Source organism: Chiloscyllium plagiosum, chromosome 1 (genome assembly GCF_004010195.1).
Source record: "Chiloscyllium plagiosum isolate BGI_BamShark_2017 chromosome 1, ASM401019v2, whole genome shotgun sequence".
Classification (NCBI taxonomy): Eukaryota; Metazoa; Chordata; class Chondrichthyes; order Orectolobiformes; family Hemiscylliidae; genus Chiloscyllium; species Chiloscyllium plagiosum.
In genome coordinates, this window is record NC_057710.1 from 61,813,179 (window position 1) to 61,836,893 (window position 23,715).

A 23,715-nucleotide genomic window follows, 5' to 3' on the forward strand; every position below is an offset into this window, starting at 1 on the left:
TGTCCATGTTACGATTGGAGGGGGGGGGTCTGAGGGCGGAGGTGTGGGATGTGGACGAGATGCGTTGGAGGGCATCTTTAACCACGTGGGAAGGGAAATTGTGGTCTCTAAAGAACGAGGCCATCTGGTGTGTTCTTGATTTTAATAATAGGTGCATAGACTAAAGAGGAACTTGTACAAGGTACATGTTAGACCTTACGTGGAGTATGGTGTACAATTCCAAATACAACACTTCAAGAAGGCGTAAGCACACTGGTAAGAAGGAGGTTGAGATTAGTTCCACTGATAAGAAACATCTGTTATGGAGATGGATTGAGAGATTGGCGCTGTTTTTATCAGTGTGCAGAAGTCCAAGATGAAACTTGATCGAAGTTTTCAGAATCCTGAGGGTGCTAGACAGAGTGGATAGGGAGAAACTGTTCTCCCTCACAAAAGCACTGGGACCTAAAGAGTACAAATATAAACTAATTTGCAAAACAAGTCATTGTGACAGGGGAAGAAACCTTTCACACAGAAAGTCGTTAGGGTCTTGAATACAGTGCCTGAAAGTATGCTGGAGAGAGATTCCACGGAGGTAATCATCAGTGCATTGGATGATTATTTAAACCAAATTAATATTCAGGGTTATGGGGAAAAGGCAGGAGAAGAGCATGAAGTAATAATGCTCATTCAGAGGGTGCAGAAGCAACCTCTTTCTGCACCATAACAATTCTGTAATTTAGTTATAATTACTTGAATGCTTTCATGTTATCTTGTGATTGTATATAAACTTGTTTGACTAGGAATTAATCTTATTCTTTCTTATGAAGCTATACATGCTTCCTAATCTGTTTACATTTTACTTCCTGAACCTTATTTATCACAGAATCTTGTACTTTTGTCAATTTCTTAATGCTGGTCTTGTATCTTCTTATCCTCAGCCTAACTTTATTTTTTTAACTGAAGAATTTAATAGTAAGAAAATAACTTGGTAAAAGATGTTTAAAAGTAAACTTGTAGTTAGGATAAATGTGTTTGTGCTATATCAAGTTTCCTCCCACAGTCCAAAGATGTGCAGGTCAGGTGAATTGGCCATGCTAAATTGCCCATAGCGATAGGTGCATTAGTCAGAGGGTAGTGAGTGGGTGGGCTACTCTTTGGAAGGTCGGTGTGGAGCCAAAGGGCCTGTTTCCACACTGTAGGGAATCTAATCTAAAAAACCACTGAGGCTTTGGAAGTTATCAAATGAACACATTACTAAACTGGTGGTAACATCTACATTTAAAAACAGAAAGAGCTGTGGATGTTGTAAATGTAGCATCTACATTTTCTGTTTTTGAAATCTGACTCTGTAAGTTGTATCAAGCTCATTAACCTTTCTCTTTCTGTGCTCCATTTTGTCACAGCTATACTATCTTTCAGTTCCCATTTAGTTTGATGCTTGCAACCTGACACAAAGAAGACTGTTCATCTTTTCATAATCTTGTATTTAAAAATAGCCTGGTACAATGCATTCAATTTGCATAATTCATTCAGCTGTTTTCATTTTGTAATAATTGCCACATTGTATAGCAGCATGTTGATAGTCATTGATATGTTTAATTTTAATGCTGTTCTTTCTTTTTGTGAAAGAAATGCAGGGAAAAATTTTCTCACTGGGTTGTAGTTTTATCTTTACATTCACTAACAGCTGCCATTCTGATTTGAAGATCAAAGTTATAAATCGGTTTAATGACATGAGTCTAGTGCAAAGATATCCAAATCTGAGACCGTGTAATTCAAACACTATTGTGGTGGGGAGTTTGCAAATTTGAGTAGAGGTCAGATCACAGAATTTCAGTCCATTTTAAAGTAACAGTCACAAATGACCATATCTTAAATCATGCACTTTAAGTGGAATCTGCATTTACAAAGGCAAATTCTGAACTGTTCTAAAAGTATTGATTGTCCTTGGGAAGAGGGAAAAGAGAGCACTTTGAGATGTGGGCAGAAATTACCTTGGCTTTCTTTAGCTAGACTGGTTGCCTTGTAACGTACATAATCTTCAAAGGTGTTTTAGTTTTTTCTGCTTTTTAAATTTATTTTTCAAATTATATTGTTACTTCCACTCACATAGTGATGGCTTAATTTCTTGCACCTACGGGTCTCTTCGTGTCTCCAATAATATTGCACTAATTGGAGGACTAGAAAATACAGGGGGCAGTCATTCAACCCATCGTTCTGCGACTACTTTGACCAAGTTTTGTCCAAAGAAAATGCCCTCGTTAACATCAGTTTGTTTAGCTCTAACTGGTTGTTTACCATAGACCTTAAACAATCACCGAGTAAACTCACTGAATTTTTTTTTAGCTATCTTTTAGCCTTCCTGCAAATCACTTGAAAATATAAATCGTATTTGCTCCACAGTGAATGCCATAATTCCTCTGATCGAATCAAAGTACGAGTGTGGGATGAGGATGATGACATCAAATCACGTGTCAAACAGAGGTTAAAACGAGAATCTGATGATTTCTTAGGGCAAACAATTATTGAGGTTCGGACACTAAGTGGTGAAATGGATGTCTGGTATAATCTGGGTGAGTAAACAAAAACTTTTGGCTAATTTGAGAAATGGGGTTAATTTTCACATGTCAACTCCAGAAGGTTCAGTGACCCTCTCAAAACTCTTAAATCTTTGCAATTAGCATGAGAACTTGAATTCTACCCCTCAGTCCCTTGATGCTGCACAAAATTAAGAGTACTGGATGATTGGGTGATGCAGCAACAAGAAATAAAGATAAGTTTCTGTAGACCTGAGAAAGTGAGATTACACCGTTGCCCTTAGACTACTATAGAGAGGAATTTGATGGAAAAATTAATGTTCCTCATGAAGAAAGCATAAACCATGTGAGTTATTATACCACTGTCACAAGTCTACATGTAGAGTTGGCAGAAGACAAGGACAAATTACCTGGCTGCCCTTGGCACAGATGGCAAATGACTGGATCAGGTGTGTTGAGCGATTGGTCTCATGACTGACGCATGACGTATACCTTGGCAAAGTGCTTTTATGCATGTGGGCAAGTTGAATAGTTAACATTCATGCACACTTCAATGATCATTAAAGAAGCTGGAGATATGGGTGTTCTATCCTGGACATCTCGAAAGTTGCATGAGCAATGCTATAAAGTAATAGCTGAAAAGAGAGGGGTACTGGGATGCATTCACAGGGTAAGACCTTGGCTAATTCTTACTTGAAATACTGTGGACAATTTTGATCTTTAAATAAGTTTGGTGATAGTGAAGCTTTGGTAAGGGTATGGAGGAGCACCAGATGGTCCAGTGGTATTATTGCTGGATTGTTAATCCAGAGATGAAAAATGTGGTGCTGGAAAAACACAGCAGGCCAGACAGCATCCGAGGAGCAGGAGAATCGACGTTTCGGTCATAAGCCCTTCTTCAGGAATGAGGCTGGTGTGCCAAGCGGGCTGAGATAAAAGGTATGGGGGAAGGAATTTGGGGGAGGGACGCTGGGAATACGATAGGTGGAAGGAGGTGAGGATGAGGGTGATAGGCCGGAGAGGGAGTGGGGGTGGAGAGGTCAGGAAGAAGATTGCATGTCAAGAGGGCGGTGCTGAATCTGAGGGTTGGGACTGAGATAAGTTTGGGGGAGGGGAAATGAGGAAGCTGGAGAAATCTACATTCATTCTGTGTGGTTGGAGGGTTCCGAGGCGGAAGATGAGGCGCTCTTCCTCCAGGTGTGTGTGGCCAGGGTCTGGCGATGGAGGAAGCCAAGGACCTGCATGTCATTGGCAGAGTGGGAGGGGGAGCTAAAGTGTTCAGCCACGGGGCGGTTGGGTTGGTTGGTGCGGGTGTCCCTAATAATTGGTTTGAATGTTGTCCGGAATCCATGCAGGGTCAGTCGGTTCCGTAGGCAGGGACCAGAGACCCAAGTAAGTTCTGAGGAGTGGGTTTCAATCTTGCCACGGCAGGTGATGGAACTTGAATTCAATAAAAATCTGGAACTGACAGTTGTGACAATGGAAACTTCACAACTAATAACTTAATAGATTGAAAGAATCAGCAATAACTTTTTCTGTAATAAACTGTTTCTTGAGGTGAAAGGGATGAAGACTGAAAGCAATTAGTCATGTCTTGCAAGATTACGTTAAAATAAATTGCTTTGACATCTGCTTGATAACTTGCTACTTAGTGACAAATGGGCAATTAGGTCTGCATGAAGAAACAATGTTCTGAAGTAAACATAAGAACTAGGAATAGGAGTAGGCCATCTGGTCCTTCGAGCCTGCTCTGCCATTCAATAAGATCATTGCTGATCTTTTCATGGCCTCAGTTCCATTTACCCTCCCTCTCATCATAACCCCTATTTCCTTCTTTGTTGCAAAAATTATCTATATTAGCTTTAAAAACATTTACTAAGGAAGCCTCAATCACTTCACTTGGCAGGGAATTCCATAGATTCACAATCCTCTGGATGAAGAAGTTCCTTCTCAATTCAGTCCTAAATCTGCTCCCCCTAATTTTGAGGCTTTGCCCTCTTGGAGAAAGTGTGGTCTGCAGATGCTGGAGATTGGAGTGGAGAGTGTGGTGCTGGAAAAGTACAGCAGGTCACGCAGCATCCAAGGAGCAGGAGAATCGATGTTTCGGGCTTATTGTCCGAGTTTCACGTGCAAGTGAAAAATCCACTCTACTTCTATCTCATCTATTTCTTTCACCGTTTCTTATGTTTTCTGTAAAACTCCCCCCTCATTCTTCTAAATTCCAATGAGTATAATCTCAGTGTACTCAGTCTCTCCTCATAAGCCAACTTCCTCAATTCTGGAATCAACCTAGTGAGCCTCCGCTAATGCCAGTACATCCTTTCTCAAGTAAGGAGACCAAAACTGAATGCAGTACTCCAGTTGTGGCCTCCCCAGCACCCTATATAGCTGTAGCATAACCTCCCTTTCTGAATAGGTAACCAAATTAAAGATAACTTGTAGTACTCACAACAGTGTCAAATGAAAACCATGAATCGATGTGTTGATTCATGGAAAAATCCACCTGATTGCTAACGTACTTTAGGGAAGAAAATTGCTATTCTTACTTGGTCTGGCCTGCATGTGACTCCAGACCCACAGCAATGTGGCTGAGTCTGAACTACCCCTCTAGGCAATTAGGAATGGGCAATAAATGATGGTCTGATCAGAGACCCCCCCCCCTCTCCCAACATCCCATGAATGAATTTAAAAAATGCATAAAACAATACATTGATCAAGAAAAGTACAGTGGTTGATTTTCTTGCACCTTCAAGTCTCTCATTGTCTCCAATAATATTGCACAAATTAGAATTGTTGAATAATAGAGTTCAGGAGACTAACAATCAACCCATCATCCCACTACTAATTTAAAGAAGTGTGTACTTAGGGGCAACCTGATTAAGAATCACAAGATAATGGAAGGAGTAGATTTAATTTCCCAGGCTGTTTCAATTAAATAGTTAGGAAGGACCAGTCTTGTAAACTGAATTCCAAGTTGTGAAGGGCTATGCCTCAGCAAGATGTGAGGAGGTAGTTCTTTTTTCACAGAATGGTATACCTCCTGAACAGGTTGCTGACTTCTATAATGGGTGCTAATTATTTTGAGTTCCTGTATGCAAGAGCTGCAACTGTTTCCGGTTAGGTGAACATCACTTTTGACAAATGAATTTAGGGCCAGAGTAGTTCTGATCACCTGAATATTTCAGAACTAAATTTCATTCAATACATCAACGTACAGAAGGAAATGGTTTGGCCCATCATGTCCATGCCAGCCCTCTGCAAGAGCAACTGAGCTACCCCATCGTTCTTCAACATGCCCTCCTTCAAGAAGAGTGGCTCAATTCATCTTTAATCTATCCATGTCACTCCCTCATTCATAGACCCAACCTGTCAATTGTTTTCTATATCCTTCTTAAAATGTTGTGCTTGAATTTGTCACAGTAGAGTACACTAGTTGCAGCCTACTGTTTTATACTAGTTCACCACAACTTCATTACTTTTGTACTGTACTATCTGTTTTCATACTGATGGGAGATTTTATTTTTGTCTTAGCAAAAATGCCTGTGGAAAGAAAGGGGTGAAGATAGATCATGGGACTAACTGAGTTGCTCTTGCAGAGGGCTATTCTAGACACCATGGGTCAAGTTGTCTCATCTTATCCGAAAAGCATTCTGTGATTGTAATATATGTAACTTATCTCTAACCTACCTAGGTGATCAAAAATAATCCAGTAAACTTGGCAGGAATCCAAAAGTACCACACCAGAACATGACATCCATTCACAGAGAGAGAGGGAACGGGGATCGTTTCTAATGTATACATTCCTGGCTCACTGAGGAAACTGAATGTATTAAATTGCAGCTGCATTATGTTTGATGTTTGCCAGTGAGATATTTGAAGCACAACTTGTATGCCCTCATGGACAATGAATGAATGATGATTTATTATCATTTGTACTCGGCAATGAGCAATACTGTAAAATACAGTGAAAAGTTTGAACTCTCACCACAACTGGAGGACGATTGCTTTCAGAGTCAAGTTTCTGGCACCACAAGCAGCAGTACAGGGTGTGAGGAATAATAAAGGAAGAACAATAGTGATAGGGGATTCTTTAGTCAGGGAGCAGACAGACATTTCTGTGGCTGATGACATGATTCTATGGTAGTGTGTTACGTATCTGGTGCCAGAGTCAGGGATAACACTGAACTACAGCAAGGCATCCTGAAAAGGAAGGGTGATGAGTTAGAGCTAATGGTACATGTTGGTACCAACGGCATGGACAAAGTGAGAAATGAGGTCTTGCATCAAGAATTCAGGGAAGTAGGCAGTAATGCAGGACTCAAAGGTCGTAATCACTAGATTACACCCAGTGCCATGTGCTAGTGAGTTTTCAAATATCTCCTGGCGTTTGTGGCAGCAAGGACATCCTCCTGGTGTTTGGGGCGATAGCAGTGATAACAAAGCTCCTCCAGTGATCAGAGGTGGGTGGTGACAGCAGGGGATTCTTTAGGGTAGCAGCACTGGCAAGGTGCGATCTTGGAGGTGGCCAGAGTGGGACTCTTGGCGAGATGGTGGCCTGGCCTGGCAGCAAAGTCACTCCTGCTTGCAATCAGGCAAGAGTGGGGCATCTGGCATTGGTGAGGCAGTGACTGCGCGATAGCAGAACAGGGACTCCTAGTTATCGGTGATGTTGCGGCAACAGCTGGTTGCAAGGTGAGTGTGAGTTCAACAGGAGACTTGTTGTCAGTGAAGGAGGAAGAGATGGTACTTAAAGAGTGGCAACTCCTACAACGGTGTAGATGGCAGTGAGGTGGTGGAAGAGGGATGGTGGTGCAAGTGTCGTATCGCTGCTGATTCAACTCAGGTCTCATGGTGGAGGTGGTGGAAGGAAGATGGACTGTCTTTCAGGTATGCCTTTTTGTTCTTTTTATTCTTAACCTATTCCAAATAGAGCTGGATTGTGATGACACTTGAAGCTTTTCACTGTATTTTGCTGTATTTTTCAACAGGTGAAAATAAATTATTTAAATTCAAAATAGGAAATTAGTACAGATGAGTGCATGGCTCAAGAGTTAATGCAAGAGGGGAGGGCTTTAGATTCCTGGATCACTGGGACCGTTTTTGGGGAATGTGGGAAATAGAACATAGAACATTACAGCGCAGTACAGGCCCTTCGGCCTTCGATGTTGCGCCACATGTCATATAAATCTAAAGCCCATCTAACCTACACTATTCCATGTATGTCCATATGGTTGTCCAATGACGACTTAAATGTGCTTAAAGTGCTTCCCCTATCATCTCTGACTCCACACACAACTTTCCACTACTATCCTTGATTGGCCCTAATCTTACTCTCGTCATTCTTTTATTCCTTAAATACCTATAGAAAGCCATACCCTGATCCTATCCGCCCACAACTTCTCATGCCTCCTCCTGGCTCTACTGAGCTCTCTCGTTAGGTCTTTCCTGGCTACCTTGTAACCCTCAAGTGCCCTAACTGAGCCTTCACATCTCATCCTAACAGATGCCTCCTTCTTCCTCTTGACCAGAGATTCCACTTCCTTCGTAAACCACGGTTCCCGTGCTTTACAGCTTCCTCCCTGCCTGACAGGTACATACTTATCTAGGACACTCAGGAGCTTTTCCTTGAATAAGCTCCACATTTCTAATGTGTCCATCCCCTGCAGTTTCACACTCGTGTACAAATGGGACAGTCTGCACCTGAACCATATTGGGACCAACATCCTTGCAAATATATTTTGCTGGTGCTGTTGGATGGAGTGTAAACTGGTCTGGCAGAGGGAGAAGACACAGCATATTGATGAATATTGATACATCATGCTACAGCAAAGGAAGCCAGTCACAGTGGGTTCAGCAATGTTGAGTGTCAGGGGAGTAAGGCAAGTGGGTGGTCTTTACTTTAATGCTAGGAATGTAACAGGTAAAACTGATGAGTTAATGTCATGGATTGATACAATGGAAGGATGATATTTTTGCCATGACAGAAACAAGGTTGATGGAAGGGCTAGACTAGCAACTCAACATTCTGAGGTATAGGATATTTAGGTGAGACAGAGAAGGGTGTAAAAAGGGAGGCAGTGCTGCACTATTAGTTAAGGAGTCAATCTGCAATAAAGAGAGATGATTTCTTGAAAGGCTCCTCAAATGAGGCTTTGTGAGTAGAACTTAGGAATGGTAAGGGGGCAGCCACTTTACTGGGAGTGTAATTCCCAAAGAGTCAATGGGAAATAGAGGAGCAAGTATGTAGATAGTTCACAGAGATCTATAAGAGAAATAATTTTCTAGGGGATTTCAAATTTCCTAACATAAATTGGGATAGTCATATTGTTAAGAGTTTAGAGGGGGTGGATTTACTGATCTGTATCCAGGGGAGCTTTTTGTATCAATACGTAGAAGACCCAACAAGAAATGGCCTAGTGCTCGATCTGGTTCTGGGAACAAAGCCAACCAAGTGTTTGATGTGGCTGTGGGGGAACACTTTAGCGATAGTGACCACAACACGATGCAGTTCAAATTTGCTCTTGGCAAAGGAAAAGGTGGCTTTGGATTAGGGGAGGGCAGATTTATTAAAATAAAGCAGCATCGGGCTACAGTTGACTGGGTACAGCTTCTTACAGGAAAGTCTACAGTGTAGCAATGGGGAGCTTTGAAAAAGGAGCTGGGGAGAGTACAGGACAAACATGTAAGCTTCAGAGGGAAATTAGGAACAAACATTTCAGAGAGCACTGGATGAGTAAGAACTTAAGAGCTTTTAGCAAGTCCAAAGGGAGTAATTCATCTGCAGTGCCAGAGGAATACAGGAAATGCAGGAAGGAACTTAAGAAAGCAAATAGAAGACCAGAAAGGGGGCATGAAGAAAGACTGTAGAACAGGACCAGGGAGAATCCTAAGACATAAGTGTATTTAACAGAAGAAGTTAACCTGGAAAAGAGTAATTCACATTGGGGATCAAGAGGGCAACTCTTGTATGAAACCACAGGATATCAGAAGGTTGTTAAATGAATATGTATCTTTGGTCTTCACTCTGGAAAAGGAGAATGTAAGTATGGAATTCAGGAAAAGTGACTATGAAGAGCCTACACAGTTTGATATAGGAAATAAGAGATATTCGAGGCTCTATAAGGCCTAATAACAGACACATCCCCTGACCTGGATGAATTCCATCCCAGGTTGCTGTGAGAAGCAAGGTAGCAGATTGCAGGGGCTCTGCCACAAATTTTTAATTCCTCTCTGGCCACAGGGGAAGTGCCAAAGGACTGGAGGTTGGCTAATATGGTTCCACTTTTCAAGAAGGTTGGTAAAGAGGAAGCAGGAAATTACAGACTGGTTAGTCTCACATCACTGATAGGAAAACTATTTGAGAAAATTCTGAAGGAGTGAATTAATGCCCACTTAGAAAAGCATGGAATAATTAGGGATAGTCAGCATGGCTTTGTCAGGTGGCGGTCATGCCTAATAAACTTGTTAGAATATTTTGAAAATGTGCTCAAGTGTGTGGATGAGGGAAGTTCATTAACGTAGTTTACATGGATTTTAGCAAACCTTTTGACAAGGTCAGTATAGGAGACTGATAGAGACAGTTAAAGCATATAGAATTGAGAGAAACCTGGCAAGACTTTTTATTTGTAATTTATATAACAACTTGGATGAGAATTTCTAGACATAGTTAGTAAATTTGTGGATGACACCAAAATTGGTGGTACTGTGGACAGTGAAGAAGGTTACCTAAGATTACAAAGAGATCTTGGTCAATTGGCTCAATGGGCTAAAGGGTGGCAGTTAGAGTTTAATTTGGATAAATGCATTTTGGTAAAACAAACAAGGGCAGGACTTATACAATTAATGGTGGGGCCCTGGGTAATGTTGTGCAACAAAGATACCTTGGGGTTCAGGTATTTAAAACCTTGAAACTTGTAACACATGCAGATGGAGTGGTTTAGAAAGGTTTAGTATGCTTGACTTCATTGCTCAGACCTTTGAGTATAGTAGTTGGGATGTCATTGCTGAGGTTGTACAGGACATTGATGAGGCCTCTTCTGGAGTATTGTGTACAGTTCTGGTTTCCCTGCTATAGTAAGGCTATTATTAAATTGGAGAGGGTTCAGAAAATATATGCCAGGATGTTGCAGGGAATGGAAATTTTGAGTTATAAAGATAGACTGAGACTTCTTTCACTGGAATGTAGGAGGTTGAGGGGTGACCTTATAAAGGTTTATAAAATCATGAGGGGCATCGATAAGATGAATAGCAAGGGTCATTTCCCTCGCGTGGGTGAGTTCAAAACTCGGGGGCATATTTTTAAGGTGAGAGGAGAAAGATTTAAAAAGGACATGGGGCAACTTTTTTTAACACTATGTGGTTCGTATGTGGAATGAACTGTCAGAGGAAGTGGTTAATGCAGGTACTGTGACAGCAACTAAAAGACATTTGGATAAGTACATGAATAGGAATGGTTTGGAGAGATATAGGCCAAACGCAGGAAAATTAACTAGTTTTGTTTGGGAACATGGTTGGCGTGGACTAGTTGGACCGACCGGTCTGTTTTCATGCTGTGTATGACTTTGTGAGATGGGTCAGTCTTAGTAGTAGGACATAGAGGGTAGTGGGAGGATACTGTTTGAATGACTGCAGGCTGGTGTCCAGCGGTGTACCGCAAGGATCAGTACTTTGTGTTTGTTTTATATATACATGATATAGTTGAAAATATGGGGGGATTGTTAAGCAAATTTTCAGATGTCACCAAGATGTATAGAATGGTTAATAGTGAAGAAGATGATTATAGGTTACAGGAGTATATATTTGGATTGGTCAAATGGGCAGACCAGTGGCAATAGTGTTTAACCCTGTTAAGTGTGAGGTGATGCACTTTGGAAGAAGAAACAAGATGAGGGACTACTTAATGAATAGTAGGACATTGGGTAGCTTAGAGGAACAGTGGGATCTTTAGGTAATTACTCACAGATTCCTGAAGTCAGCAGAGCACGTGAAAAGGATATTTAAGAAGGCATATTTGCTTGCACTTGCTTTCATCAGTTGAGGCATAGAGTATGAGAGCAAGGAGGTAATGCTGGAGTTTTACAGAGTGTTAGTTAGGTCACAGCTGGAGTATTGTGCTGAAAAATGTGTTGCTGGAAAAGCGCAGCAGGTCAGGCAGCATCCAAGGAGCAGGAGAATCGACGTTTCGGGCATAAGTCCTTCTTCAGGAATGACCTGAATGTTATTCCTGAAGAAGGGCTTATGCCCGAAACGTCGATTCTCCTGCGCCTTGGATGCTGCCTGACTTGCTGCGCTTTTCCAGCAACACAATTTTCAGCTCTGATCTCCAGTATCTGCAGTCCCCACTTTCTCCAGCTGGAGTATTGTGTCCAGTTCTGGTCACCTCACTACAGGAAGGATTGATAGCACTAGAGAGTGTACAGAGGAGGTGCGCCAGGATGTTGCCTGGGATGGAAAAATTGGGCTATGAGGAGAGGTTAGATAGCCTTGGATTGTTTTCTTTAGAGCAGAGAAGACTGAGAGGTGGAGAGAACATGTTTGAGGTATGCACAGGGTGAATAGAGAGCAACTGTACCCCTTGGTTATAGGGCCAATCAGGAGAGGGCATAGTTTTAGGATAAGGGGCAGGAAATTCAGAGAGGGATTTGGGCACAAACCTTTTCACTTAGCACTTGGTGAGAATCTAGAATATTCTGCCTTGGAAGGCAGTAAAGACCGGAAAATTTGCAACCTTTAAAAAATATTTGGATGAGCACTTCAGATATCGTAACATTTAAGGATTTGGGACAAGTGCAGGAAATTGTGATTTGTGCACCTTTAGTGGTGGTTATGTTGTGCAGACTTCATGGGCTGAAGGGTCTTTTCTGCACTGTATGAATCTATGAATCTACACTTTAAATAGATGCCCAAAAATAAATGTGCAAATACAGGAAATCCAAGCACGTGGCTGCAGTTTTAGGATGAAGTTGCAAATACATCAATGAAAATTGCCAGAAGAAACATGCTGTTTCTTGAAGATAATTTTGAATATTAACTGCAGTGCAAGCAAGGAAACTTAGAACTGTCGAGTTCAAATCGACTCTTGGATGGTGTACCACACTTATGAAGAGACACTGTTTTTACCATGAGAGAAGACCAAGATTTCATAATATTTTCCAGCAGGACTTGATGACAGAGTTACCGTATTCTAGCAGTTTATAATCAAACAGTGAAAGAAGAATGGATACAGATTGCCATGCTCTTGGACCATGGATGGAACATGGATGAAATTTCCATTCAAGTCAAAAAGTGAGTGAAGTTGGAGAGAAAACAATGCTAGTGAAGACAACTTCCCATGTAAAGAGTAGAATCATATTGTGCTTTTGTAAACACCTGATAAGGCAAAGTTTAAGCCTAAGAGAAGATAACTTACAAAATAGCAATTCCCGAAAGGAGAGTTCATCCATGTTCATGATAAGGATGGATGGATGGATAAAGTTGGTTGAAAATATGGCTGAGGAAAGTATGTGGTACTGAAAAATGTGTTGCTGGAAAAGCGCAGCAGGTCAGACAGCATCCAAGGAGCAGGAGAATCAACGTTTCGGGCATAAGCCCTTCTTCAGGAATGACCTGAAGAAGGACTTATGCCTGAAACATAGATTCTCCTGCTCCTTGGATGCTGCCTGACCTGCTGCGCTTTTCCAGCAACACATTTTTCAGCTCTGATCTCCAGCATCTGCAGTCCTCACTTTCTCAAAGTATGTGGTACTCCTGGTCAGAAATTCTAAAAAGGAAAATGACTTTTCTCTGGAAATGTTTAGGTCACATCTTGTTCGTGATGCTGTTGCTGAAGTTAGATTGCAAAATAATTTTATTGCAGTTATTCATGGTGGTGTAACCAGCCTTGTTCAACCGCTGAAAGTTTCTCTAAAAAGTCCTTCAAGGGTACTCTGAGAAAAATTGGAATGATGTTCATTGACATTCATCAAAGGAAGCAGCATATCAAAAACAATAACAGAAATAGCAAAACTGAGCAGGTCTGGCAGCATCTATGGAGAAAAAGCAGAGTCAACATTATTCCTTTTTATCGAGAGTTACCTGTCAGTATTTGCACATAACCTGCTTACTGCTTTAAATTACTTGTTACATGTCAGAGAAGGTGATCTTGTGTCACCAGATGATACTACAGTGATTAACTGAAATTGCCACTTTAAACTCAAGAATTAGAAGAGAAGGCTTATAATGTGCTGTCTCTGTCCAGGATTCAGAGAGCAAACATCATAAGTGTCATGTGGCCTACGGGACTTCTGTGAAAATTTTGTTTGATTATGCTCCTACGATAATTCTCTGAATGATTCACAGTGTTAATAGTGCATAATAAATGTAAGTTGTTTTCTTTTTATTCATTCATGGGATGAGGGTGTCGCTGCCTAAGCCAGCATTTATTGCCCATCCCTAATCACCCATAGCACATTTAAGAGTCATCACATTGCTGTGGGTGTATAGTCACATGTACGCAGACCAGGCAAGGATGGCAGTTTCCTTCCCTAAAGAACCAGATAAGTCTTTTCTGACAATCAACAATGGATTCATGGTCATCATTAGACTCTTAATCCCAGATTTTTATTACATTCAAATTTCACCAGCTGCAGTGGCAGGATTTGAATCCCCCTGATCTCCAGAACATTCCCTGGGTCTCTGGATTAACACTCCAGTGATAATATCACTCAGCCATCACATTCCCTTGTTGCTGTGGTCATCTAAATGAATAGTGTTGGACTTTAAATACCTTAAAATATACATGGATGAACCTGATCAGCTCGATGCTTATGTAAGAAGTTGTACTTTGTCAGTTGAATGATATTCTCATTAAATTTTACTGGCAAACAAATTACTTTGGTACAGCTACTGCACACCCATGGACAACATTAGTCAGACAGCTAAATTGTTATAACAGTTACTAGTGGGCATATATGGTTGAGAGTTGCAGGTTTTTATTTTGCAGACTTCTTGATATGTTCTTTGAGTTAGTTTGGCAGATAAAGGGACTCTCTGGTGAGAAAATTGAAGCAGTGTTACAAATTTTGAATATGCTCCAGCACATTTTGGACATGACACAGAAGTAGGTTTTCCTCTTCTTTATTTCAGTCTAAATAATTGGTCAGAGTGAATAAGGGAAAGGCAGACTCAAAAATTAAATGCCTGTAATACAGCACTCTCAATTTCCAATCCTTTAGTTATGAAGACAGGAAGTGTTAGACCATACTTAAAGATATTATTCTGCTGCTAAATTCAGATTGCCTTTAAGATTGAAAGATGTATTTGCTATTGAGTCATCAGGCCTTGAATCAATCTGCATTTAATTCTTCGGCAAGACTTTGTGTTTTGCCCTTTTTTTGCTGAAATGACATTTGATGTTAACTTTTTTCACATGAATATGATTATCATTTTTGGTCAAACTCTGTAAATTCATGGTCGTCATTAATTCCAAATGTTAAGGAATTCAAATTCCACCATCTGTTCGGAAAGGATTCAAACCCAGGTCCCAGGAACATTACCTGTGTCTCTGGATTAACACTCCAATGATAATATCATGAGACTGTCACCTCCAGTCTAATGAACTGTTCACTAATGCAGATGATGATGAAGAGCTAATATCTTGAGGTAATTTGTTTCCTTTTCTAGAGAAAAGAACGGATAAATCTGCAGTCTCGGGTGCTATTCGACTGCAAATCAGTGTTGAAATCAAAGGTGAAGAAAAGGTTGCCCCCTATCACATCCAATATACTTGTCTGCATGAAGTAAGTTTGGAATGTATGAAGTATGATTGAATCAAAGTGGAAATGAACTGTTACAAAATACTAATTTTGCAAAGTAATTAATGATGTGTGGTCCTTATGAACACATTTAAGATATTTCTGGGTGTTGAATGGCAATTGTCCAATCTAGAGTTTAAGATTTAATAAGTTGAGAAAGTAAAGCGCGACCAATTTGATTATCAACTGAGCCTTAAAATTAGACATATGATATAATTTGTAAAACTTGAAGGTAAGTATTTTTTCTAGTCTTCTATAAATTTGATGTTACCTTGATAGTGCTGCAGGTTCTTTCTAATATTGTGGCATTAAATTATTTTGAAAGGTCAAATCTAATTTTCCCAAGTTAAAGCATGGGTAAGACAGTGCATTATGTTGCGAAGTTGGGTAGAGTAATTTTAGATTGGGAGGCAGGAAGTTAGAACTTGGTGTTTGTAAAATTGTAAAATTCTTGGGGCATAAGTATTACGTGGTCTCTTTAAAAGATTTTCCTGTGCTTAGAGATTAAAATGGATGTATGTGAGCAGCAGCTTGAGTTTGCAAGGATACAGAGGGCCCGGACTGAAACATTTGTATCAAAAGGCTGAACAGTTAGGTGGCCAAGCAGCAGTTTTTACTATGACAACATGTTTTTGAAATTAACCAATCAATTTGAACCAGGCACTTGGATGGTAAAAACCTATTATATTTAAATTTGGTGGTTTTGACAACATAGGACCAATCCTATTGTAAGAAATATTGATTGTCATCAAGGGTATAAAAGAAGGGGACAGTTGGACAAACATTCGAGAGCAAGCTGCCATCTGCCAGACTTCATAGCTGTCATCTCAACTGAAAGAATCACTGTTAAAATCACACAACACCAGGTTATAGTCCAACAGGTTTAATTGGAAGCACACTGTGACATGAACCCAAGGCCCTGGTTGAGACCCTCCCTATGGGGACCGAACTTAGCTATCAGCCTCTGCTCAGCCACTTTCCTCTGCTGCCGGTCCCGAAGTCCACCTTGGAGGATGGTCACCCGAAGGTCCGAGGCTGAATGTCCTGGACCACTGAAGTGTTCCCCAACTGGGAAGGAACACTCCTGTCTGTTGATTGTTGTGCAGCCAACTCCATACAACCCTGACACGGTGGACGCTGCAAAACGTGTCAGATTGTGGACATAGATACCACTATTACGCGTGGGAACCCCTCCCACCGTGTACCTGGCAGGTATTCATGTGACTCAGCCAACATTGTCTATCTTATACGTTGCAGGCAGGGATGCCCAGAGGCATGGTGCATTGGGGAAACTGAACAAAGGCTACAACAACGGATGAATGGGCACCGCACAACAATCAACAGACAGGAGGGTTCCCTCCCAGTTGGGGAACACTTCAGTGGTCCAGGACATTCAGCCTCGGACCTTCGGGTGACCATCCTCCAAGGTGGACTTCAGGACAGGCAGCAGAGGAAAGTGGCTGAGCAGAGGCTGATAGCTAAGTTCAGTACCCATAGGGAGGGCCTCAACCGGGACTTTGGGTTCATGTCACAGTGTGCTTCCAATTAAACCTGTTGGACTATAACCTGGTGTTGTGTTTTTAACTTTGTACACCCCAGTCCAACACCGGCATCTCCGAAAGAATCACTGGCTGTCCCAACCATCTATGTATTAGAGAAAGCACCATCTAAATAATAACAGTACCAACAATTGAGAAGGCATTCCTAACCGAAGAAATGACGGAAAAGGCACTGAATATTCCAGAAGAGACACAATCTAGCTGTAATTTCAAGAGACTATTTTTGTTGAGTGGGGCTTGTATTTATTGGAACAGCGTATCATTAGAATCTTGTTTTATTCAGGAATAGTTAGTTGTTAGAAGGAAAATATTCAGTTTGTTCATAGTTTAGATAATTTGTTCACTGTTGGAGTTAGGTAAAGAAATTGTTACTTGTTGATTTTGAAATGAATGTCAGGGATTTATTTTATTTGACCACTAGAAATTGCTGAAAAGCAGGTTATACCACCTCTTGCACTCTTTTTAAAGATTAAAGGGCAAGGTGCTCCTTCCTGGGTGTTTCAGTTTTAGTTCTTAGAGGGGGATCAACCTCTCTGTAACAATTAGAATATTGATCTTCCATATTGGAATCTGAATTCATCAACATTATGATTGATGGAATTAGTAATATTTGCTCTCTCACTTGTGCACACTCCCTCTCTCCTGCCCAACAATGGCTTGCAGTCATAGAGCTTATAATTGGCCTTTCTCCAAAAGATAAACACACAAAAACAACTAGTGTGTGACATGCAAACATGTTTAAAAGAATCGCTTAAATTTTGTGTTAAGGTACAGAGAAGGATATCTTCATTCTACATTGCACCCTGTTGGATGTAATCTGATTGATTGATTTGTTGTCATCACATGTACTAAGATATAGTGAAAAGTGTTGTTTTGCATACTATACAGGCAGATTGTACCATACAAAGTGCTTTAGGGTAGCAGAACAGAGTGCAGAATACAGTGTTACAGCTGCAGAGAAGGTACAGAGAGAGAGAGAGAGATCAGAATTAATATTTGAGAGATCCATTGAAAAGTCTGATAATGGCAGGAAGAAGCTGTTCTTGAATCTGTTCATTGATGTATTCAAACTTGTATATCTTATAACAAGGGTGGGAGAGGTCTTTGATTATGTTGGTTACTTTCCTGAGGCAGCTGGAAGTATAGATGGAGTCAATTGGTAGATGGCTGCCTTGTGTGATGGATTGGGCTGTGCTCTTTAATTCTTGTGGTTTCCTATGGTCTCAGGAATAGCAGTTGCCATAACATGCTGTGATGCACCTAGACAGGATGTTTTCTAAAGTGCATCTATAAAAATTGGTCAAGGTCCTTGTGGACGTGCTGTATTTCATTAGACTCCTCAGGAAATGGACATTGTTGTGCTTTCTTGATCATCGCGATGACTGAGGTGGACTGTTGGTGATCATCAGTCCCAGGGACGTGACACTCGTGACCATCTCCACCTCAGCACCATTGATGCAGTCAGTGGCTTGCCCTCCACTCTACTTCAGGAAGTCAATTATCAGCTCCTTCGTTTTGCTGATGTTTATGGAGAGATTGTTCTCTTCACACCATGCTGTAAGCTCTCAAGTTTCTTTCCTGTATTATGTCTCGTCACTGTTTGACTCCTGTGGTGTCATCAGTAAATTTGCAAATGGATTTGGGGCAGAATTTGACCATACAGTCATGAGTGTATAAGGAGTATAGTAGGGGGCTGAGTATGCAGTGTTGCAGGACATCAGTGTTGAGGATTATGGAGAAGGAGGTATTGTCACTTGTTCTTAATAAATATGGTATATGGGTCAAGTGAATCCAGTTACAGAGGGAGGAGCCAAGACCTAGGTCTTGGAGTTTAGAGAAGAGTTTGTTTGGAATTATCGTATTGAAGGTGGAACTGTAGATAATAGGAAGGAGTCTGACTTAGGTATCCTTGTTATCTAGATATTCCAGTAATGAGTGTAGGGCCAGGGAGATGGTGTCTACTTTGAAACTGTTGCACTGGTTGGCAAATTACAAAGGTTCAAGGTAGTTTGGTAGGCTGGAGTTCATGTGAGCCATGAATAATCTCTCGAAGCACTTCATTATTATGGAGGTCACAGCCACTGAGTGGTAGTCGTTGAGGCACACTGCATGATTTTGCTTTGGCATTGAGATGATGGTGGCCTTCTCAAAGTAGGTGGGGACTTCAGATCATAGTAAGGAGAGGTTAAATATGTCTGCGAATACTCCCATCAGCTGGTCCATACAGTGTCTGAATACACAGCCAGGGACTCCATTTGTACCAGTTATTTTCCAAGAGCTTACTCTCAAGAAAGCCGATCTAACATCTGTTGCGGTGACTGTAGGTACCCCATGTGCAAGGCTGTTAGGATAGGTTACGTTGTTTCACTTACGTTCTGTTCAAAGTGAGCGTAGAATGCATTGAGCTCCTTGGATAAGAATGCGCTATTGCCTGTGATTCTGTTCGATTTCGTATTGTAGTTCATTATGTCGTGCAAGTCTTGCCACAAACAACGAGTGTCCGTATAATTGGTCTAGGTCTCAAACTTAGTTTGGTATTGCCCTTTGATGTCTCTGGCCTTACAAAGATTGCACCTGAATTTCCTGTATAGGTCAGAGTTGCCCGACTAGTAAGCCTCAGACCTGGTCTTCAATGGATCTCCCAGTTCACCCATAGTTTCCGGTTAGGAAAGATTCAGATTAACTTCTTTGACAAGTGGTCTTCTCCATATTCACTAGTGAAGTCTGTAATAGTAGTGGCATACTCACTTAGGTTGGCTGCTGAGTTCTTTAATATTGACCAGTTTTCCAGGAGTATGCTGGGAAGGCGGAGATTCGAAGTCCTGAAGTTTCAGTCCCACCTAAAGTCCAGCATATCTCCGACATTTCCCACATCAGGAGGGGAGGTGGCAGCTCTTCATTGAATTTGGGCATCAGTGAAGGAAGTCTGCTACTCCAAGAGGTAAGTGTGTGCTCCTGATGGGGTCATGGGCACCAGTCATGGCCTTGAGCATTCAAAGGGGTCTTGTGGCCAGTTCGGTTGGATCTCCTTGATGTCTGGTCACCATATGTTCAGGTCTTGTTCCCACACTGGTCAGGCCTTGGTTTCAGACGAGGAGTTCAGGCTTGCAGGAAGCCAGTAATTCCCTTAATTCACCCGCATAGTTCCAGCATCGCTAATAGAGCCTCATCATTTGTGGAATCTTTAAACCTGAAAGTAGATTTAGTAATTCTGATGGACTTAGAATTGAAGTTATAAGCTTATAAGATATGTAAGAATAAGATCTGCTGTAGACAGCTCGCAAAATGTCACCACATTCTAGCGTCATCTGGGATTCTTAGTTCCTGACACAAGGGAAAAGAATTTGCAATAATGGCGATCCTGTCCGTTGTGGCAAAATAGCAAAAGACATTCAAAATTCTAAGTCCCACCAGTGATCCAATTTCACATTTTGATGAGAGTGGACTATGGATTCTTATAAAAGAATAGTTCCTCAGATAGCTGGTCATTTAAATGATCAGCTGTCTCCACTCAATTCAGATTTTAGAATCACTGGTGTCTGGAACCCAAAGTATGGAGATTATATAAACTAAGAGCAGTCTCTTCTTGTGCTTTTTTTTTGGATAGCCAGAGTACCCCTTTAGAGATAAGATATACCTGTGCATATACTCTCACAGTACTTGGAGCATGAAGTTCAGATATCATTTGTGGGTTCAGGTTTTCTTTGGGGTTTTTAAACTATGGGGAATATTGTGTGCAAAAGGTGCATAACTCAGTAGAACTGTCCAGTAGCATTGAGAGTTTCAAGAACTGTCAAAATAGTTTTATTTATGAACGAGAGCGCTTTTCCCAGTAGAGCTTATTAGAATTACAATTAGCTTTATTGTCACATGTACTCAACTGAGTACAGTGAGAAGTGTTGACGTCACCACTCAAGATGCCATCTTAGGTACAAAGATCCTAATTCTTGGGGAAAAATAGAGAAGTAAAAATGTCCAGCACTGCAGATTTTAGGCATATATTATAAAATGGAGAAAAAGGAGTGAAGAACAGTTGTCTCCTAACCCAGTTCTTACTGGTCCCATGACTCCAGTTCATGCCGAGGCAATGCCAGGCTGTGAGATCACCACATCCTGTCCAAAGGCCACCAAGCTGGGCCATTGTGAGATGACCATGCCACACCAGCAGACTGCCATACTGTCTCTGTTCTGAAACTGGGAGTTCCCAGGCCAGGAGTTCCGAGGCTGCGAGGTCGGAGGCTGGGAGTTAAGGCATGAAAAGAGAAGAGGAGGAAGAAAAAGAGAAAAAAAATGAAAGGAATGGTTGGAAGTTAAAGTAATAGAAATTCCTCCTCCTCCTCCTTGTAAATGAGTACTTGTGGATCCTAAGTGAGTTATCATGTTCGTTGAAGAAGAAACAATGTTGGCTGAAAAGTAGGCAGTCAGTTGGGGGTATGAAGGCCATGGGGTATGGATAAGGAATCCAGAGGATGATATGAAATGGCAAGGATAGGGCATGGGAAGTGAGGAGAGTCTGAGACATGAGGGCAGAGAAATATTTAATGTTTTATACTTTCATTTTGATTTTTGTTGATGCCTGAAGGCAGGCTTTCACTTTCCACGCCGCCACCCTCCGGATATGTTGCATCATCCTCTGCTATTTCCGCCACCTGCAAACAGACCCCACGAAGAGAGATATATTTTCCTCCCCACCCCTATCTGCGTTCCACAGAGACCATTCCCTCTGCAACTCCATTGTTAAGTCCACGCCCCTCACCAACCCACTCTCCACTCCTGGCACCTTCCCTTGCCACTGCAAGAAGTGCAAAACCTGCTCCCACACCTCCCACCCCCCTCACCGGGATCAATGTTGATTCCATCAGTTTCCTCATTTCCCTTGCACCCACCCTATCCCAGATCTAGCCTTCCAACTAGGCACTGCCTTCTTGAACTGTCCGACCTGTCTATCTCCCTTCCAACCTATCTGCTCCACCTTCCTCTCCATATTATCACCATCACTCGCCACCTTTTTCTACTGAGCATATTCCCAGCTATTTTGCCCCTAACCCCACCCCAGTGATTCTAATGGCTTTTATTTTCCAAAAGTGGACAAGTTCGCATTTTTCCACAGTACATTCCATCTGCTAAAATTTGCCAACCTATTTAACCAATCTATATTTCTTTGTATACTCCTAATGTCCATTTTATAAGTACTATCTTATCTACCTTTGTATTATAAGCAAATTCAGCAAACATTTTTGATACCTTCCTCCATGTAATTTCTCTATGTAAGTTACATGGAAGAAGGTATCAAAAATGTTTGCTGAATTTGCTTACTCAGGAAAATATTCCAGGGATCCCTACTTTCATATTCAGTGCTTTGTCTTGGTAGGAGATGCCCAATATTTGTCTGGAATAGCAAAAGTGGGAGCTGTTCATCCACTTTTATTGGTTTGCATCAGTTGTCTAAGCTTTGCTATTGTAAAGAATGATCCTGAGGACTAAACCTGTTGTACAAGAGTTTTGCATTTTTGGTTAGCTTCCTATTGGTCCACAGTCGAACTTCAATTTGGCAGCTGTTGCCTTGGCCATGCCAGTTGTGACATTAGAGGACACGTTGCTGGTGATTGTTGATCCAAGGTATGTGAGACTGTAAATGAGCTTTGCAGTGAGATTATCAAGATTGGTGTAAGGGTGGTCTCTCTACGTTCGGGCCTGTAACTTTGGTGGTCTTGTTGCTGACTGGTTCTCCCGGCCCTGTGAGAAATTTAGACTGACAATGTATAGAATATGACCAAACATCATAACCCGGAATGCTTCTTTTAAATTCATTGGGTGCTGCATCTATTTTAAAACACTGAGTTTATCACCAACAAATGGAGAGTATTTCAATTTCCATGTATTACTTGCTGTGCTATTGAGTGTTGTTTAATGCTAAGCTTCTTATTTTTTTTTTACAGAACCTTTTCCACTCTCTCACAGACCTTCAGAGTAGTGGTGTTGTGAAAATACCAGATGCAAAAGGTGATGATGCATGGAAGGTTTATTTTGATGAGACTGCACAAGAAATAGTAGATGAGTTTGCGATGCGTTATGGAATAGAATCCATTTATCAGGCAATGACGTAAGTTTTAAAATACAATTTTTAGGAAGACGTAATAACTGATTGGTAAAATATAACCTGAGCATTTCTGTTCATGACCAAACAATGTAACAAGTGAAATAGGATTGTAATGTCATACAGTTTAAATGAAATTTTAGCAATATAACAGTTATGTTATAGGTTGTGTCTTTATAAGCATAATATACTGAAAAGAGAAATTAATCCTAACCTTTACTCAGGGCAGCATTTGGCACTGGCTGTAGAGGCAGGTGGTAACCTATTCCAGCCTAGAGGCTCGGGCCATGGGCCAAAGACACAGCGAGAGGTGATGGAGAACCTAAGACAAGGAGGCCTAAATTTCCCCATGGGTACAGAGAAGCATTCTTTGTCCTAGAAGGAAAGCAAAGTTAAAAGATTTGACAGTTTGGTCTTCTGGCTCCATTCTTCTTTGGCTAGGTAACCTTGGCAGATTACAAAGGCTTTTCTATCTAAGTCACGATTTAAGTTAACATTTCAAATCTGATCACAATCTACATACTTAAAGAAAGATTCTGCTGATTTCCCAGCGGATATCCTTCTCACCTGCTGAAAACAACAGCTTAAAATGGAAGTGTGTGGCAAGGGCTGAGAATGTTGGCAGGTAAGTCAGGCAATTTTATCTGCCTACTTGGTTTCCATCATGTAGGTAAGATGAGAATTTCTTTCAATATATTGGCTTAATGGGGATGAAAAAAACAACAAACGCCATTTCAAGCTTTTTCTGT

The 23,715-nt window shown here is 41.2% G+C and overlaps 1 protein-coding gene across 8 annotated transcripts in view; it reads left to right on the forward strand.

The window, feature by feature from the left end:
* Positions 1 to 23,715, forward strand: part of LOC122548946 (protein unc-13 homolog B-like) — a 643,343-nt gene that overhangs the window by 492,683 nt on the left and 126,945 nt on the right. For all 8 annotated transcript variants that reach the window (XM_043687965.1, XM_043687956.1, XM_043687983.1 and 5 more), the window contains 3 exons: positions 2,386 to 2,555; positions 15,180 to 15,295; positions 22,809 to 22,972. In XM_043687965.1, coding sequence (XP_043543900.1) covers positions 2,386 to 2,555; positions 15,180 to 15,295; positions 22,809 to 22,972 — 450 coding nt within the window. The remainder of the gene's footprint in view (positions 1 to 2,385; positions 2,556 to 15,179; positions 15,296 to 22,808; positions 22,973 to 23,715) is intronic.